The 18231-nt window shown below is 38.4% G+C and overlaps 1 protein-coding gene across 1 annotated transcript; it reads left to right on the top strand.

Annotated features, from left to right (window-relative positions):
* The first annotated feature begins 775 nt into the window (after nucleotides 1-775).
* Nucleotides 776-18211, top strand: LOC109959516 (cohesin subunit SA-2-like). The gene is made up of 34 exons (XM_020598950.1): nucleotides 776-1582; nucleotides 3291-3417; nucleotides 3529-3607; nucleotides 3985-4143; nucleotides 4364-4460; nucleotides 4562-4638; nucleotides 4802-5006; nucleotides 5122-5273; nucleotides 6746-6819; nucleotides 7045-7168; nucleotides 7563-7661; nucleotides 7854-7933; nucleotides 8290-8397; nucleotides 8876-8984; nucleotides 9119-9236; nucleotides 9420-9523; nucleotides 9621-9713; nucleotides 9827-9916; nucleotides 10013-10216; nucleotides 10328-10398; nucleotides 10519-10606; nucleotides 10694-10774; nucleotides 11448-11540; nucleotides 11654-11828; nucleotides 11939-12078; nucleotides 12174-12275; nucleotides 12543-12691; nucleotides 12805-12933; nucleotides 13037-13245; nucleotides 13654-13891; nucleotides 14043-14153; nucleotides 14294-14408; nucleotides 14673-14750; nucleotides 16065-18211. Exons 2-34 carry the CDS (start codon nucleotides 3374-3376, stop codon nucleotides 16086-16088), a joined length of 3819 nt encoding a protein of 1272 aa, XP_020454606.1. The 5' UTR covers nucleotides 776-1582; nucleotides 3291-3373; the 3' UTR covers nucleotides 16089-18211.
* The last annotated feature ends 20 nt before the right edge of the window (nucleotides 18212-18231 follow it).

Raw genomic sequence — 18231 nt, 5'->3', positions numbered from 1 at the left:
GTTAATATACTTTGATACTGCGTTCTGTGAGCATCCAGCTTCTTTTGCAATTGCCTTTTGAGACTTTTCCTCCTTATGGAGGGTGTCAATGATGGTCGTCTGCACAACCGTCAAGTCAGCAGTCTTCCCCATGATTCTGAAGCCTACTAAGCCAGACTGAGACAATTTCAAGGCTGAGGAAACCTTTGCAGGTGTTTTGCATTAATTAGCTGACTAGATTGGGACACAGGGAGCCTACAATGTTGAACTTTGTCATGATATTCTAATTTTGTGAAATACTGGATTTGGGTTTTTTTTGTCTTTAATCCATAATCATCAAAATTGAAACAAATAAAGGCTTGAAATATTTCACTTTGTGTGCAGTGAACTAATATAACATACAAGTTTCACTTTTTGAAACAAATTATTGAAATAAATGGACTTTTCCTCGATATTCTAATTTTTTGGCACATACCTGTAGTATAAAGAACCTCTTTGTGCTACTGGTCTGACATTAGTTTAGACTCTTGTAACTTTTTTTGGATTTTCTGGATTTTTATTTGCCATGTATGCATAAACAGACAGTCTAGGCATATAGGAATTCTTGTGCAGCTCTCCTTTGGGGTCAAGTAAGGAGTCAAAAGCCAGAAAGAACACTTAGTCTTAAAATAAAAAGTTACATAAAGGCAACAAAGTATTAAAAACCACAACACACAAAAATAGGGTAATAGTATTTTCCCCAGTGACCTTCAAACATCGCACTTAGTAATTAACTTAGTCTTAAAATAAAAAGTTACATAAAGGCAACAAAGCATTAAAGCCGCAATACACAAAAATAAGGTAATAGTGCACCTTGAAACAGTAGAAAAGAATAACTAATATTTTGCACATTATAATGTATAATAGCAACAGTTGCATGGATTATTGTATGTTTTGTTGTTTTTATGTAGTCAGCCTATAAACCAAATAAGTCACCACCAGCCAAATGAGCGGGGGTGCCATATGTGGGTTAAGGAAAATCTGGTTATTAGTTAGCCAATTCCAAATGTCAATTTGAGGTAGTAATGTTTTCTTCAGTGTGGTAGAATGTATACTGAAATTATATTTCAGTGAATGTAAAAACACATCTATGATCTAGGCAGTCATTGTACCTTTGCACTCATGTGGACATACAGATGAATTTTAGACGCGAGTATTTTAGCTCGAACATGATATTTTCAAAGTGGCTCAATAATCTTGCGGTCTACACGCTGTGCGTTCATTTCTCAAATGTTGTGTATGATGACTGCCAGAGAAGCAGTGATTCAGACGTGTTGGAGAAGTGAGAAGCTTGAGAGCCATGGCAGGATATGGCCCCTCTTAGCAGCAGTTTACGGTGCCGCCGAAAGGTGGCGTGGGTGCTGCGTTCATAACAACGAAATACAAACTGTACCTTGCTATGTTAGCCACCAACGAGCTTCTTAACGTTAGCTAGCAAATAAACGTATTATTATTTATATTTGGAAAATGGCAGTTTATGCAGGGAATTAATGATAGCATCCTCCTTGTCAGGTCTGCAACGTTTGGATTATTTGGTTTCTGTCCGTCTTTGATTTAAAACGAGGTAAGTTGTAAAATGGCGGATACAGCTAACATCAGGGAGTTTGTCATTGATGCTGCTACAACGTTACTCTTACTGAAAAACTAGCGTTACATTTTATATTACTGCTAACATGAGGCATTAATATCGAAATATAATTCTATCATAACAATTTCAAATATAACTACGCGATTAATAAGTGAGACATTCAATCTGATGCTAAGTAGTGGTGTCGTTAGCCAGCTAGCTACAGCTAACGGTAATACTAGCCAAGGTAGCAACTAACTAGCTAACCTAATGCGATCCTGTAAACATATCAAAACTCTTAAAGTGACTCCCAATCCGAACATCGTATGTCGGCACAAATAAAGTAATCAATGATACTGTGTAAAGGTCGCTACACAGTGACTCGGCTAATATCCAGTGCCAGCGAGATTGTATTAGCAGAGAGCTGCTGGGCCGTCGTAGCAAAGACGGCACGTCAGGAAGAGATGAGTGGATAGGAATAATCGGCTTCGGAAACATCTGTGCTTGTGTTTGTAGTTCGGAAGTATACAACTGCGCCTGTCAGAATTATTTCGGGATCAACTTGTTCTAAACTAATGTTGGAATTTACTATTACGAAGACCTGCCATAAATACTAGAATACAACATTACTTGTCCAAGAAAGTAACTAACGTTGTATTGCGGCGCAAGGACCCAATGTGCTTCCCATTTATGGTGTTAGGACTGAGAAGTCAAGCCCACGTCTGGTCACAATAAGAACAACCATATTTACAGTGGATTATGGAGTCAGGGATTACCCGTTTACTCAGATCTCTCTTTTCGTAAAACATCAGCTATAACCTTAAGTTAGCGATAACATAACTAGTCTAATCGGAAAGTAAATAAATGTTTAGTTGTCGTAACATTCTACAAAATGATAATGTCATTATGTCAAGATTCAGGTAGATACAATGTTAATATAATATAATATAATATATAAATAATAATATGTTTGTATTTGCATACAAGTAAAATTTCAGCAAATGTCGACCTATACGACCTCCAAATTACTTCCCATGACTTTTCACTCCTGGCCCTACCAGCAGAAATATGTGCAATCCCTCCTCAGAGACAAACCAGACCCCTTCACACAACTTCACAGACTGGAGTTCCCAAGTTTCTGCTTGATTAAACACACTTAAAGACTCACTTAAGTTAGGCCAGGGAAAAATGGGTTGTCTGTGTTTACTAGGCCCATGCATGCATGGAAAGTGCAGGGTTCAACTTGTATACTAAACACATTTTTTCATCAGCTCAGCATATTATTCTGTCAGTTAACAGCCTGACAAATGGTCAAAATATCCAGCGTTGCCTCGAGACAACAACCTGCTTTTGTTGCTTAGTTCACATTGTATATGAGTTAAGAGGTTTAATATTACACAATATCACCTTTCTATTGTGGGTAGACATGATGGATACCGATCGCTTGTTGCCATAGTTACTGAAGCTTTTATCAACCATCATGTCTTTGTTTGGTCCTCATCATCATGGCATATGATGCATGTTAGGACCTGATGTGTTCTTTTGGACAATAAAATTAAATATGTTCTCTTCATTTCTTCTTGAATAGATAAGATGGGGTTATGACACGGAGCCCTAGATGTACAGCGATTTGCTCGTGAGTTGTTGCCATCAGTGGCATTGTAGTAGTTTATCAACAAACTCCTCTGATGTGTTTTGTTACCAGGTGGAGCTGAAGACATACCTTCTTGCTTGGGGTCCAGGGCCGCAGAAGCACACACTTCAGCAGATCCAGAAAATGTTAAAGAAATGATAGCAGCGCAGGATTTGCAAACAGAGTTTCAGTTTCCTCAGTAAGCAGTGCATCACAGAAATGCGTTGTCAAATTAAAGATGTCATTGAATGTTTCTTTTGTATTTTTTAAAGTCTGTTTCGTAGTTTTGATGACTTTGTGTTGTTCACAGAGAGGCAGAATCTCAGTTGTCTTCAGATACTGACTTTGAGGATCCTGATGGAAAAAATGCGAGGACCGGAAGGAGCACAGTATGTTTTTCAAAACTTATATCTTTATTTATTTATTTTCTATGCCTGCCCATAATCTCAACATGCACTGCATAGAAGGCAATGAGAACACCCGAGACTGGGTCCTAGCACATCACAGGATTGACCATTGACTGTATATAAAGAGAGCGACATCCACATCATCCATCATTTTATATATAGTCTATGGGACTGACACAGAGTAGAAGCAGAATGATGTCTGCTAATGTCTGTGACGTGATTTAGTTCCTCAGGTGACTGATTTGAAATTCCTGGTAAACAGATAAGGTATTTGGGCTATATGCATATTTAATGTGCATGCTCAGATTTATGATAACAAAATAACACTACTCTTCTCTTTAACATCTTTTTCCCAACAGGCAGCCAAGAAAGGGAAGAAGGCGCTTGCAGACAAGGCCAAAGGTGGGGGAGTAGGGAGGGTCCCAGGTGTTGGCTGGGTGAACGGCCATCATCAGGAGAATGGGATGGAGAATATGACCCTGTTCGAGGTGGTTAAAATGGGGAAGAGCGCCACACAGGTGAGTGCACGCCAATTACTTCTTGTTTTGTAGTTTCATCTCTTCTCTCTTCTTTTTTCATTGCTTTGTAGTTCTGAAAATATTTTTGACTGGTGGGTTTGTCTTTTAGCAGTGGTACTGGGACATCATTGTCTCGAGCATACAGTGATGTTTTTTGTTTTCTAACATTGTATTTATAATTATGTTGTAAACTGGTATAGTCATTTTTTTTATCTTCTAGTCTGTTGTTGATGACTGGATTGAGGCATACAAACATGACCGGGATGTTGCTCTCTTGGACTTAATCAACTTCTTCATTCAGTGCTCTGGCTGTAAAGGTAAGTATCTGACACATAATTGTGTTGCATGCTGGGCATCTGAAAGCAAAATAGCTTGTTTAGCTTTGCTATCATTTTGTGGGTTTTTTTTTTCCACATAGGTGCTGTGAGTGGAGAGATGTTCAAGCACATGCAGAACTCTGAGATCATCCGAAAAATGACAGAGGAGTTTGATGAGGTGATTTGGGCTGTATTTTTACATTCATTTACATAAATAATTTTAAAATAATAGAGAAATTGGATGTTTTTAATCTGGCAGACATAAAGGGAAATTTACAGTATGAAACAAGTGTAATAATCCTGACCTGAATCCTGATCACGTCTGTGCTCTCATCAAACAGGACAGTGGTGACTACCCATTAACTCTCTCAGGACCACAGTGGAAGAAATTCAGGATAAGCTTCTGTGACTTCATTGCGGTTCTGGTGCGACAGTGTCAGTATAGCATAATCTATGATGAGTATATGATGGACACAGTCATCTCACTGCTCACCGGCCTGTCTGACTCACAGGTCAGGGCATTTAGACATACAAGCACACTAGCAGGTCAGTTTTAATGTGCATTTCTGTATTCTGCATTTCTGCTGCTGTTTGCACTGTTATGCTGTTATTGTCCTGAAGCAAGTACTCCTTCAGTATCTGAACTTTGTTTTTTTGCCAGCCATGAAGTTGATGACAGCCTTGGTGAATGTTGCTTTGAACCTGAGCATCAATATGGACAACACACAGAGACAGTATGAGGCAGAGAGGAACAAGGTTATTGCAAAAAGGGCCAATGACCGATTAGAACTTCTGTTACAGAAGCGTAAAGAGGTGAGAAGAAAAATAAGCTGTCTAATACTTGCAACTGCACTTTGACTATCACTCAAAATCCTTTAACAAAGGGCTCTATGCAACTGATGTTAATGCAGGTGGCACATGTGAGTGATATAAGAGACTCTGTGGCATTCGCACATGAATTTTCTCTTAGGCGGGAACAAAAATCTTGAGTCGTCCAGACCTGTTGTACAAGTCATGTACAGATACTCTGCTGTTCTCCATGGGTCAAAAACATTTGCCATTTTACCCTTGAGTTTAAACAGGATACTGAAATTAACTAGATAAAATAACTAAAAAAACATAATGCAGAATTATAACCATTGTGATGGTCTAATATAGTGAGATTCTTTTCTTTTAGAGCTTCAGTTATTTTGGTACAGCAGTTTGGGGCAACCCCATCAGGGTCTTTTTGCAGGTCTCTGTTCAGTATCACTTTCTGTTGCACCAACAGTGTAACATCAGCAGATCTCATGACTATCTTGTCTCCTTGACTACTTCTCATATTGGTCCAGGAGTGCTTTGAAAAACAACATTGAGCATCTGACTTCATGTCACATCATTTTCTGACAACAAACTCACACCATAAACCACTCTAGGATGGTTGCGACAGACTGTACAAAATGCAACCTCCAGACTGAAGCTAGCGTTATCTGACCGACATGGTAAATTTGGCAATCCAGTAGAAGCCTGTGGTTGCTGCTACTGTGACACAAAGCTCTAACGTTACACAAAGCTTGAATTACTCCCCATTTAAAATCATGTTAATTCAATAGAGTGGTAAAATTCTGTCCATGCTAGATTGTTAATGTTACCAAAACACACACATTAGCTTTAGATACTAAGAAGGAAGAAGCCCACATCTGAGTGCTTTGGTTGTTTTTTTAGACTCTCCATCTCAAAAAGTCAAGCTGATGTTACCCTAGTCTTTGCTCCTCCATTGTCCCAGTCTGTCTGTGCAAAAGAATGCAACCTCTTCGGTTTGAGACTTTACCATAGCCGATGACAGGCCCTCCGTGGTTGGCTGCTCAAGGAGGACGCAGAGCACAGGCACAGAGGGGTTTAGGATAGCTGGGAGACACCACATCCTGTTTCATTTTCACTTGGTTTGTCAGACAATGTGTAAAATCTTAGTTGATGAACCTTTAAGAATTGTGTGTGCTTATTCTACAGACATGAAGTTATTAACAACACTAATGGATGCATTTCTTCATCACAATGAAAATGGACACACTATTTTATTTTGAGTCAGTTCCACAAACACTGTCCTGCTGCTGTAAATACTTGCTAGTGTACAAAAAGCATGTTCACCCATGGCTGACAATCATCACCAGCAAACCTCTGTTTTACAAAATTGCTTGACAGAGCTCTGCACTCTTGAATGTCGTATTATGTAAAGGGGAAAAATTGTTCTGGTTAGTGTCGTGCAGATTATTTAAACTGCATCACTTTGTGTTTTTGTCTTTCAGCTTCAAGAAAATCAAGATGAGATTGAAAACATGATGAACGCAATATTCAAAGGAGTGTTTGTCCACAGATATCGGTATGTAAAATCTTGAATGACTGATACATTGTATGTTGATGGTGAGTTTTTACTGAAGCTCCTCTAATCATCTTGAGTTTTGAGATTGAGTTGTTCATTTATGGCACCCTCTAGTGTCAAGAGTGTCAACACAAATATAAATCCTTGAGACCTTACATTTCTGTTTACACTAGGACATATTAGAGGCCTAATGACTAAATTTAACGAATTCTCTTTTTTTGCCAGTGATGCCATTGCTGAAATCCGGGCAATTTGTATTGAGGAGATTGGAGTGTGGATGAAGCTGTACAGTGACGCTTTCCTCAATGACAGTTACCTGAAGTATGTCGGCTGGACAATGCACGACAAGGTGAACAAATACATGCGCACATAATTCCTAATTTGATGGGTGACTTGTCATTGCATGGCTTTCTTCTGATCTTGGACTAGCTGCTTATTACCTGTTTGAGACTTGGGTGGATCATAATTGGTTCTTGAAAGTTATTATGGGAGCAGCAGCACAGTAAAAGACATTGGTCATCTTTGGTACCACTGATGCTAAGTGATCAGTTGTTTTGCCTGTGACAGATGGGGAAAAAAGAACAGAACATACAGTATGTCATATTTTGTTTATAGGGATGTATATTAAGAAACATGGTTAAATGGGGTAAAGGCAAAGCAACACGTGTTTTGGTATTCAGTTAATTGTAAATAATAAATTCAATTAAGAGTAAATATTGTATGTATCTCTACTGTGACTCCAGCAAGGTGAGGTGCGGCTGAAGTGCCTAACTGCTCTGCAGGGTCTCTACTTCAACAGAGAGCTCAGTGCTCGACTGGAGCTCTTCACAAGTCGTTTCAAGGTGAGCAAGCACCTGCATCGCTTCATGAATCATTGAAAATACAGGATTTTACAATGTCCCTCTTTTTATGGAGATAACATCAGTAATGACATTTTGATTTTATGATACCAATGCATGATATATCAACTAATGTAATGGAGAGCCCCTAGTTAAGATACTGTATCGGAGACATGAACTCACTCTCATTGGCAGGACCGCATTGTGTCTATGACTCTGGATAAGGAATATGATGTTGCAGTGCAGGCCATTAAACTTCTGACACTTGTCTTACAGTAAGTAACCTCCCCTCTTCTTGAATGACTTCATTCTGCATTTGATCTTGTTTTATGAAGCCATATTATGTGGTCCTAAATATGACAGACATACCAAATCTCACTACAATTTATTATGTTTTGATACATATTAAACATGACCCCTGTCCTATAGGTTTCACAGATGTCATCGTTTTTGCTTACAGCAGGGCATGACCATATTTTCATACATTTTATAGTGATATTTTTTCCCTGATCCTGAGAGATTTTGTAAGAAATTACACTTCACATTTTTACCTAACTCCAGTTCATCTTTGTCAATTACAAATTCATTAAACTGGCCTTATCACTAAGAATTTATGTATTTCACCCTTCAGGAGTAGTGATGAGGTTCTGACCGCAGAGGACTGTGAGAGTGTATATCATCTGGTTTACTCAGCACATCGACCCATTGCAGTTTCAGCGGGAGAATTTCTTTTTAAAAAGTAAGTGTTTTGTTGCAGGTTTAACACTTATGAATGAGGAATAAGAATATAAGATATTTATGCCACCTCTACTCCACTCCACTCAACCTCTATAGGCATGGTAGGTGGTTTCTTTCTAGTCAGCTTGGAATGACATGAGTTGTTGTGGAGTGCAGCCATGACCCTGTTTTATTGCAAAAACCAAAGTGCAAAGTAATTTATTGGTGTTCCAGCCAAATTAATTGTGAAACAGATTCAAGTAGGAACAAGAAATATGCAGACAGATGCAATAAGCAAACAACTAATACCCATCAAGGGTATGAGAATCTAAATAATGTATCCTCATAGCAAAATACCTGTGTAATGTACCATATTTAACTTGATGTGTGTGACACCCCATATTTGTCTCATCTGTAGCTTTGCCAAAGGGATTGCAAGCTTTTATTCCACTTGCCTTCACCATGCATTTTAACAGCCTTTTCTGTTGTGTTGATTAAAGACTGTTCAGCCATCGAGGTCCTGAGGAGGAGGGATTGCCCAGGAGGGGCAGGCAGAGCCTCAATGGCAGCCTTATCAAGACTACAGTCTTCTTCTTCTTGGAGAGTGAGGTAACCAGGCTCGCTTCTTGTGTCACTTCTCACTTGATTTATTAAATTAAATCACTCTGCCAGGATTCTTCCTTTCACTGTTTTGGTGTAATTTAATTTGATTCAATAACATGAAACCATTTTGTGTTTTGCAGCTCCATGAACACGGAGCCTACTTGGTGGACAGCTTGTGGGAGTGTGCGTCAGAGCTGCTGAAGGACTGGGAGACTATGATCAGCCTGCTGCTGGATGAGCCCATGCCAGGAGAGGAGGGTAAGGGACTGCTCTCTCAAACAATTACTAGCTGACATATTTTAGCCTCATAATTAGGAAATGGAAATATTGACCAAAGGTGTCATTTTATTTTTTTTCTACTATCTTTGATCAGAACTTCACTCATCAACACAAAGTGTCACCATTAAATTGTGAAAAATTTTTTGAATCTGCGATTTTTAGCCCTGACTGATCGCCAGGAGACGGCTCTGGTTGAGATTATGCTCTGTGCCATTCGGCAGGCTTGTGAATGCCACCCTCCAGTAGGCAGGGGCACAGGGAAGAGGGTGAGTCTGGTCCTCATGCCCAACATAAAACAAATCAACTTTGTTTCTTGAATTATTTCATGTTGTTCACATGGTTGGGTTTTAATGCATGGACAAGGTCCTGACTGCAAAGGAGAAGAAAACCCAGCTGGATGATCGGACACGGATCACAGAGATGTTTGCAGTCGCATTGCCTCTGTTACTGGCCAAGGTAAATACTTGTGTTGTACACAGCCAACAGCTGTCCAAGTTGACTTGTATATTTGGGCAACAGGTTTGATTCCTAACTATTCAAACAAATTGTTTTCTTATTTGTTGTTTCAGTACTGTGTTGATATTGACAAGGTGACAAATTTGCTGCAAATACCAAAGTACTTTGATCTTGACATCTACACAACTGGCCGATTAGAAAAGGTTTGTGAGTGTTCACATCAAAGCTGAAATATGCAACTTGTAAATTGCATGCAGTGCCAGTGGAATAACATCATGTGCTTTCATATTCTCATTAAGCATTTGGATGCCTTGTTGAGACAAATTTGGGAGGTTGTGGACAAGCACACAGACACTGAGGTCCTAGAGGCCTGCTCTACCACCTACCACTATCTCTGCAATGAGGAGTTCACCATCTTCAACCGCGTGGACATCACTCGCTCCCAGCTTCTCGATGAGCTTGTAGACAAGTTCAATCGACTCCTGGAGGACTTCCTGCAAGAGGTGGGCGCTGTAAAATGCTTATGTGCATGGCCTATTTGAAAGCATGTTGCCATGTGTGGAGGCAGGGGTGAATGTCCAGGATTTTATGACTTGGATCTCTTTGTTTGTCAGGGTGAAGAACCAGATGAGGATGATGCTTACCAGGTTCTGTCTACACTCAAGAAGATCAGCGCTTTCCACAAGTAAAGCATGATTTCAGTAGATTGTTACTTGTTGACAACAGCTTTGCTAGTCATCTTGTTTTGTCACTGAAGTAAATGGTTTTTGTTGTATTTTCATTTGCATCTTCTTTCTGCCTCCAGTGCACATGACCTCTCCAAGTGGGATGTCTTCACCAGCAACTATAGGCTACTCAGCACAGGTTTACAGAACGGGGATATGCCTGAACAGGTACCAGAGCAGTAGTGGAGTAGTGTCTTGTCAGTAATATCAAACAGTGGAAAATCTAACTGACTATACTTGTTTTTTTCCCCCTAGATTGTGATTCACGCAATGCAGTGCACACATTATATCATCCTGTGGCATCTGGCAAAGGTTTCAGAAGGCACTTCATTAAAGGTATTTACACATCATTGATCTGGAAAAATTTGGGGTTACTTAGCATGATGCAGCAAGATGTACAGCTGTGTGATGACAAAATGTGTAAACATTCTGTTGAAAATAGAATGCCAGTTAAATGAAAAAAAAAATCAATGCAAACATAAATTGTCAAATAGGTTATTGCTATCTTCTAATGGGCAAGATAGCAACCAGCCACTGTCATCAGCTTACCAGTTTCAGATCTGAGTCATTCTTTCACTTTAACTGTCACTTTTTCCAGTCATACTATCAGTCATATTAAAATTCTGTAAAGAGGTTAATGATTAAGATTGTATAGATTATATTAGGTAGTATTTCCTCTATAGCTGGTATAGGTTTAAAGAGTTTACAGATTTTTTTTGTTTTGTCATACTTACAAATTGTCGAAAAAGCTATTATTTTGAGAGTGGTTGAGTGATTTCTACACTGAATGGCTGCCAAAGTTGTCAATAAGAAGCACAATCCCATCTTAAGTTTCTATCAAGTATGGTTTTAAACTATGATACTGACTGAGGCTGTTACTTTGTTTTAGCTCATGTTTTGAACATCTGAAGTTTCATTTTTAAATCCATATCTATCAGTACTTGGATAATCCTAACTTGTTACTTTGAAAAAACTTAGGTATTATTAACTGAACATTTTCAACTTTTAGGGTGATATGGTGACACTGGGAAAGCAAATGAGAGCTTTCTGTTTGATGTGTCAGCGTTACCTGAACACCATCAACACTGCAGTCAAAGAGCAGGTGGGGTGAAAGTTCTTTTATTCCTGACTTCTCAACATCTCCTTTCTTCACTGCAGCTGAAAATTTGGTTGGTCAGAGTTGTCATAAATGCTGAGGTGTTGTGTTTATTCCAGGCCTTCACCATACTGTGTGATCTTCTATTGATCTTCAGTCACCAAATCATGTCTTCAGGCCGGGAACAACTGGAGCCTCTGGTCTATACTCCAGACTCTTCTTTGCAGGCCGAGCTGCTCAACTTCATCCTGGATCAAGTGTTCATTGATCAAGATGATGACAGCAACAGCACAGGTCAGAGTCAGTTAATGGTCTTGTGTTGATCCACTACAGTTAAATTTTAAAATCGAAGACATAGACTGAAGATTTCTTTTTTGGTATTTCTACTATTTTGTATTTTTCAGATGGACAACAAGATGATGAAGCCAGTAAAATCGAGGCTCTGCACAAGCGAAGAAACCTTCTTGCTGCCTATTGCAAATTAATCATTTACAATGTTGTGGAAATGAACACTGGAGCAGATATATTTAAACAGTATATGAGGGTAGGCTTAAACCCTTTTTAGTGATTATAGAGGATTCCTTAAGCCCTGTTGTTGTTGTTGTTGTTGTTGACAGTATTCTTTCTCCTTGTCCTTAGTATTACAATGATTATGGAGATATCATCAAGGAAACGATGAGCAAGACGAGACAAATCGACAAAATACAGTGTGCAAAGACACTCATACTGAGCCTACAAAAGGTAAGATTCTTAGTGGCGACTCAAAAATTTGTAAAAAGGCATCTTTTTGCCTTGTTTAATTTCTGTTTAGTCTATGAGGTATCTGCCAAAGGTTGCTCCACGTTGCCATGTAAACAGAGGAAGATGGTGGTCTTAGGCTGCAGATGAGTTAAAATGCTATAGACCATAAATGTAATTAGTCTAGGATTTAGACTTCTCGGGTGTAAAACCACCTGTGAAAAATGTGGTGTGCATGTTTAGTTTTATCTTGTTGTTTTTCTCCTGTAGTTATTCAATGAGATGTTGTCTGAACTTGGCTTCAATTTCGACCGTTCTTCATCAGCCTTCTGTGGCATAAAGGAGCTCGCCCGACGCTTCTCATTAACTTTTGGCTTGGATCAGTTAAAGACCAGGGAGGCTATTGCCATGTTACATAAGTAAGTAACAGTCCTGATCCAAGATCATGTGGTTTTTATGCAACTCAGCTCTTACAGATGGCTTTGTTTTAAGTAAAGCTGTTCATTCATTACTTTCCAATGTATTTATTTAGGGATGGAATTGAGTTTGCTTTTAAGGAACCTAGTCCTCAAGGAGAGGGGAGTCCACCACTTAATCTAGCATTTTTGGATATCCTGAGCGAGTTTTCCAGCAAACTAATTCGACAGGATAAGAGAACAGTGTAAGTTTGAGGCGCAAGATGTGAAGAGATTTGTTGGTTTGTAGCATGAAGCTGACAAGGAACTCTAAAAAGGTGCTAACCCCTGTCATTCTGACTTCTACAGTCACATGTACCTGGAGCGATTCATGACGTTTCAGATGGCCCTGCAGAGAGAGGACTGCTGGCTTCCTCTCATCTCGTACAGGAACTCCCTGCAGGCTGGAGGGGATGATGACACCATGTCTGTCATCAGTGGGATCAGCAGTCGAGGGTCCACCATCAGGAGTAAGAAGTCCAAGCCAGCAACTGCTAGCAAACGGAAATTGCCTGAAGGTGAGCAATTTCAACATTATTATACTTGGCTAGAGAAAGATCAAATTAATGTACTGGAGAAATGGATAACTACTTACAATGGATGATAAGCCTGTTTGTTCTCTTTATTTAAATAATTAATTTTACCAATTTGCCACTGAAGTTGCTAAAGGCGTCTTTGTAGTTGGAAAATACACAGTCATAAAGTTGGAAATGCTGGGGTGTTTTTGGCCTTTCAACCATCAGACATTCACACCTTAATGCTACGTCAGTTGGTAGAGGGCATTGATTGCCCTAGGAATTTTCTCTGCAAACACTTGATAATCACCTGCCCTTTTAATAATAAACTAAACAATGCACACATTATTATGGTCACTACATGCTTTGAGTAAAAGGCAAAAAGTTTAAGAAGTTAATTTTCTCTTGCAGAAGAGAACAGTTGCAGCAGTAGTGATGCAGTCTGGATGAACCGTGAGCAGAACGTGCAGACGCCAGTGATGATGCATTCGCCACACTTAACCTCCACTGTACTGAGAGATCCAAAGAAGATGAGGCCAGAGGACAGCTACACTGCTGCATACTCTATGCCAACAGAGCAGCATCCCCATCAGCCTGTGCCTCCCCAGCAGCAGTCACTTAATCACCACCAAGCTGCCATTGATTACAAGTATGAAAACCTTTCCACATGTCTGTACCTTACGTTGAAATTAATATTTGGACATTTCCTGATGTATACAATATTGTATTATTACTTTTAAAACAATCTAACAGTTTGATTGATTATGAAGTCTTGTTAAATACTGAAAACTGTCCCACAGTACCCAGGTTACTTGGATGTTGACACAGAGGCAACAAGCTGAGGCTCATCAGCAGCAAGAACGAGTTAGCATGCACTATGCGAAGATGAGGAACCACATGCAGCATGCAATGTAAGATGGCAGTCCTCAGAGTACAATTAATAGGTCGGAATTGTGGAAGAATATGGGTATTTTTAATAACATCCATCCAATAGACAGAAATCTATGAAAAAGTCTGATTTTGTAATAAATGTCTTATGTGTACTCCACAGTCGTCGAGGCTCTGGGCTGATGGAGGATGATGAGGAGCCAATAGTGGAGGATGTGATGATGTCATCAGAGGACATCAATGAGGGCATGGATTTTGATACAATGGACATAGATTTGGTAATTTAAGTAAATGTTAATCTTTATTCTGTGCACCACAAATTCCAACAGACAGTGCCTGTTCATGAACAGACTTTTATTCCAAATAAAGTAGTTTCTCTGTTGTGACAAATATTAGATTTTGCATTTCAGTGTAACTGTCAGTATTTTATTGACACAGGTGGATACACTGTTTTCAAATTCTGAGGTTCACCTAGCTGTTTTTGTCTCATATTGTCATCACAATTTGTGGCGCGTTGTTCTAATCGAGCTGTTCCTTTTCAGCCGGCATCGAAGAATCGCAGAGAAAGAACTGAACTAAAGCCGGACTACTTTGATCCATCTTCCATCATGGATGATTCGGTAAGGATATTATTATTATTTTGGTTGGCAGTGGTTGCTCAGTTTTTTTTGTCCTGTAATGTGGAAGTAACTCTGTCAGGTGCATGGCTCACTAAGGATAATTCTAAGCCCCTTTTGGCAGTAAGATATGTATAATAAGTTACAGGAATACACCACTAAAAGTCTGGTTTTTGAGTATCATATATTCACCTCCTGTGTAGGCTTGAAAGGCGCCGGTGAAACATTTGTAGCTCACATCTAAAATGACTCCAGAGGCACCACACAGAGCACTCGGTGACATAAAAAAGCCCAGAGTAACAGCTAAAGGCTTAAAGGAATTACTGCAGCTGGTTAACATCTGTGTTTATGATTCTGTTATACTCAAATCATGGTGCATGATTGCATGGAGTATGGTGTCCAAGGTAAGATGAAAACACTGCCGCTCTCAGAACGGAAAGAGCACCTTGAATCTCCACAACACTCCTGGGAGAAAGTTTTGTAAGCTGGTGAAACACATTGAATTGTTGGAAAAGAACATATAGCATATGGTGGAAAAAGGGGCATGCCAACATGAAAACATAGCCCCAGTCATGAAATGCAGTGGAAGAGAGCATTCTGATTTGCTGCCTCTGGGCCTGGGCAGTTTGCCTTTGAGGACAAAATCAATTCCCAAGTTTATCAAGTTACAGGATAATGTCAGGATGGCTGTCCACCAGCTGAAGCTCAGTATAAGCAGGACAATGACACTAAACATCGAAGTGAATCTTCTACATATAAAAATCTCGCTTTTGCAGTAGCTCAGTCAGAGGCCAGACCATAATGCAGCAGAGGTGCTGTGGAATGACCTCAGGAGAGCTGTTCACAGCAGACATCTTAACAATATCTCTGAGCTGATGCAGTTCCAAATTCCTGGTCCAAAATTCCTCCTGCAGGTCTGATCTGCAGCTACTGGAAGCTCTTATTCCAGGTTATTGATGCCAAAATAGGTTTGACCAACTATTAAATCCAAGGGTTCACTTACTTTTTTCACCAGAACTGTGAACGTTTAATTCAGTAAAGACAGGAAAAATTATTGTTTGTGGTTTGCTTGAGCACATTATGTTTGTCTATACTTGCAACTTGAATGAAGATAAACTCACATCTTATGAGCAGTTAATGTAGAAAATCAGGTAATTCCAAAAGCACTATACTATTTTAGTCCCAATTTACATTTTTCTCACAAAATAAAAGTTACAGGTGATATTGACTTAAAAGTGTTCAAAAACATTTTTTGGGGGGGGGGGGATGTTTTTTTTAAGATTATGGATTAATAAATTACTTTTTGTATGTTTTTAGGTTCTCAATGTTTCAATGTTCTAGTATGAAATGGATGCATCAAGGACAATGTGTCATCAGAATCCTTGGAAGATAAGATGACTGCCTATTTGTCTGTGAAAATCAAAATGGACTACTATGAATGTCTGTGAGACACCAGTTTGCCTCTTCAACACTTTGTTAAAATTCAGAGGGAGAGCTTGAATTTGAATTTTATTCTGCTCTTTTCACACACCAGACTTTTGCCACAGACAGAAGAAACATTTCTTTCTTTGTTCATTTGCCCTAAAAATGAACTAGTAATGTTAGTGTTCACTAAGCTGGACCTGATGTTGTCAGTGTGTAAAGCTGTTTGAGCTAATATACTGTAAGTGCCAGTACAGATGTGGCAGTTTCATGGTGACGGGACAAAAACAGACTGAGTTTAAAATGAATAATATATACCTTTAATCTTTTTTTATTCAGTAGACAAACATTGTCTGATGTAAATACATAGTGGCCAAGATACAGAAGGGGTGAACACAATTTAAACCGACAGATAGTATAGTAATATAATGGCCCTGCAAAATAATACTGCCAAAATGATGTTTGTAGCATTCAGTTGTTGTTGAACACTCTAATTACACTACGCTTTGTTACACAGATGTTAATTTTACAGTCATATGTGAAAACTTTCCTGCACATAGGCTTAAACCATCCTCTCTGACACAATCCAAATAGAAACTGAGCATAAGCTTCATAAAGGCAGCATTTATTGCAGGGCTATTGGACGGGACTGCATTACCTTGTAAAGGTGTTACTTCTGTTGTGTTCACGGACTGTACTTTTAAACTGTAGATTTTGGCATGGCATGTAGCCATATATTGAAACATGTACACAGTAAAGTATAATGTGAACTAGCGTCTCATACTGTTCAAAAGCCTTGCCACAAATGATAAATGGTATTCTCAGATTTCTTTGTGGTGGTATTTTTTAGAAATGTTTGTGTTCCGCTTTTATACCTTCTAGATGACTTTGATTTTTAGATATTTTGTAATGACAATCAAATGTAAATTAATGGTTTCTAATCATGTTACTTCAAATAGATGATGAAATAATCCTTTTTAATGAAAATGATTATGTTACTATAGATATGGCCAGCTGTTTGTATTTTCTTTTCATCTCTATAACAAATGGGTGAAAAAGTAATGCATTTCTCAAATGTATTAATTTGTCAAATTGATGACTACATCTAAAATTTTAATTTTAATAGTTTTAATATTGGGAGCATTCACTGTCGTATATAAAATTTTGACTCAACCTTAAACATGTAATCACTCCTATATCGACTATTTTTCTTCACAGTATAATATCTATTAATATCTAATAACACATACATGCCATAAATGTGAGTTTTAAAAGAAAGGATTTGATATATGGTTGAAAAAGGTGTATTGTTTGTTTTTGCTTTTTTTTTTCTTTCTTTTTTTTACAGTTTGCAAGTGTGCTGAGGACTTTTTTTTCAAAAAGCCAATTTATTTGTGTGTATAAGAGTTACAGAATTATTCTAAATGACAAAGTTTTAGAATTCTTTAGTCAGCTATTATAGTATCAGAATTGTATATTATACAGTTACAAATGTGTAATATATTGTGAATTGGTGCTTATTTTATATTTGCAGTTTCTTGAAATTTTAGGGAAAGGTTAAAGAAATAGAACATAACTATTTGAAGTTAACCGACTAATTTGCAAGTACAATACAGTATATTGTTTTGTTAGTCTTTCAATGGATTGTTGCGATATTTCCTCACCTCTGTGTATTGGCCAGATTGGCAGATTGAGATTTTATGGAAAAATGTGCTTTCATATTGTAGTGAGAAAAAAACTCCCTAAGTTCCTCGGAATCTCACTGGAGAGACAGGACACATGATCTTTTAACGGTTATATTTATACTAACTATACATGTTAGGCAAATGAGAAAAATACATCTTAGAATTGCCTGTAAATTTACATTAATCATTCATTTTGGATCTTTTCTGTCTTGCATTGAACTGCTGAAAATGTGCATACATCTGTATGTTTACGCATATTTAAATATTTGTGTATATTAAATTTGTGTTTTTATTCTATTTACAAAGTGCCCCACTGCATCCTTTAAGATCCCTATTTGTCTCTGGAGATTCAACATGATCATAATAAACCCTCTGCA

Source organism: Monopterus albus, unplaced genomic scaffold (genome assembly GCF_001952655.1).
Source record: "Monopterus albus unplaced genomic scaffold, M_albus_1.0 scaffold39.1, whole genome shotgun sequence".
Classification (NCBI taxonomy): domain Eukaryota; kingdom Metazoa; phylum Chordata; class Actinopteri; order Synbranchiformes; family Synbranchidae; genus Monopterus; species Monopterus albus.
Note: the sequence above shows the minus strand (reverse complement) of the source record. Positions and strands in the feature narration are given on the sequence as shown.

Bases quoted from the DNA above. Each gene is read 5' to 3' on its own strand.
- LOC109959516 (XM_020598950.1), top strand. From the start codon at position 3,374: ATGATAGCAGCGCAGGATTTGCAAACAGAGTTTCAGTTTCCTCA. The intron at 7,169-7,562 runs GTGAACAAATAC...CTGTGACTCCAG, and splicing joins GCTGGACAATGCACGACAAG to CAAGGTGAGGTGCGGCTGAA. The intron at 10,607-10,693 runs GTACCAGAGCAG...TTTTCCCCCTAG, and splicing joins ACGGGGATATGCCTGAACAG to ATTGTGATTCACGCAATGCA.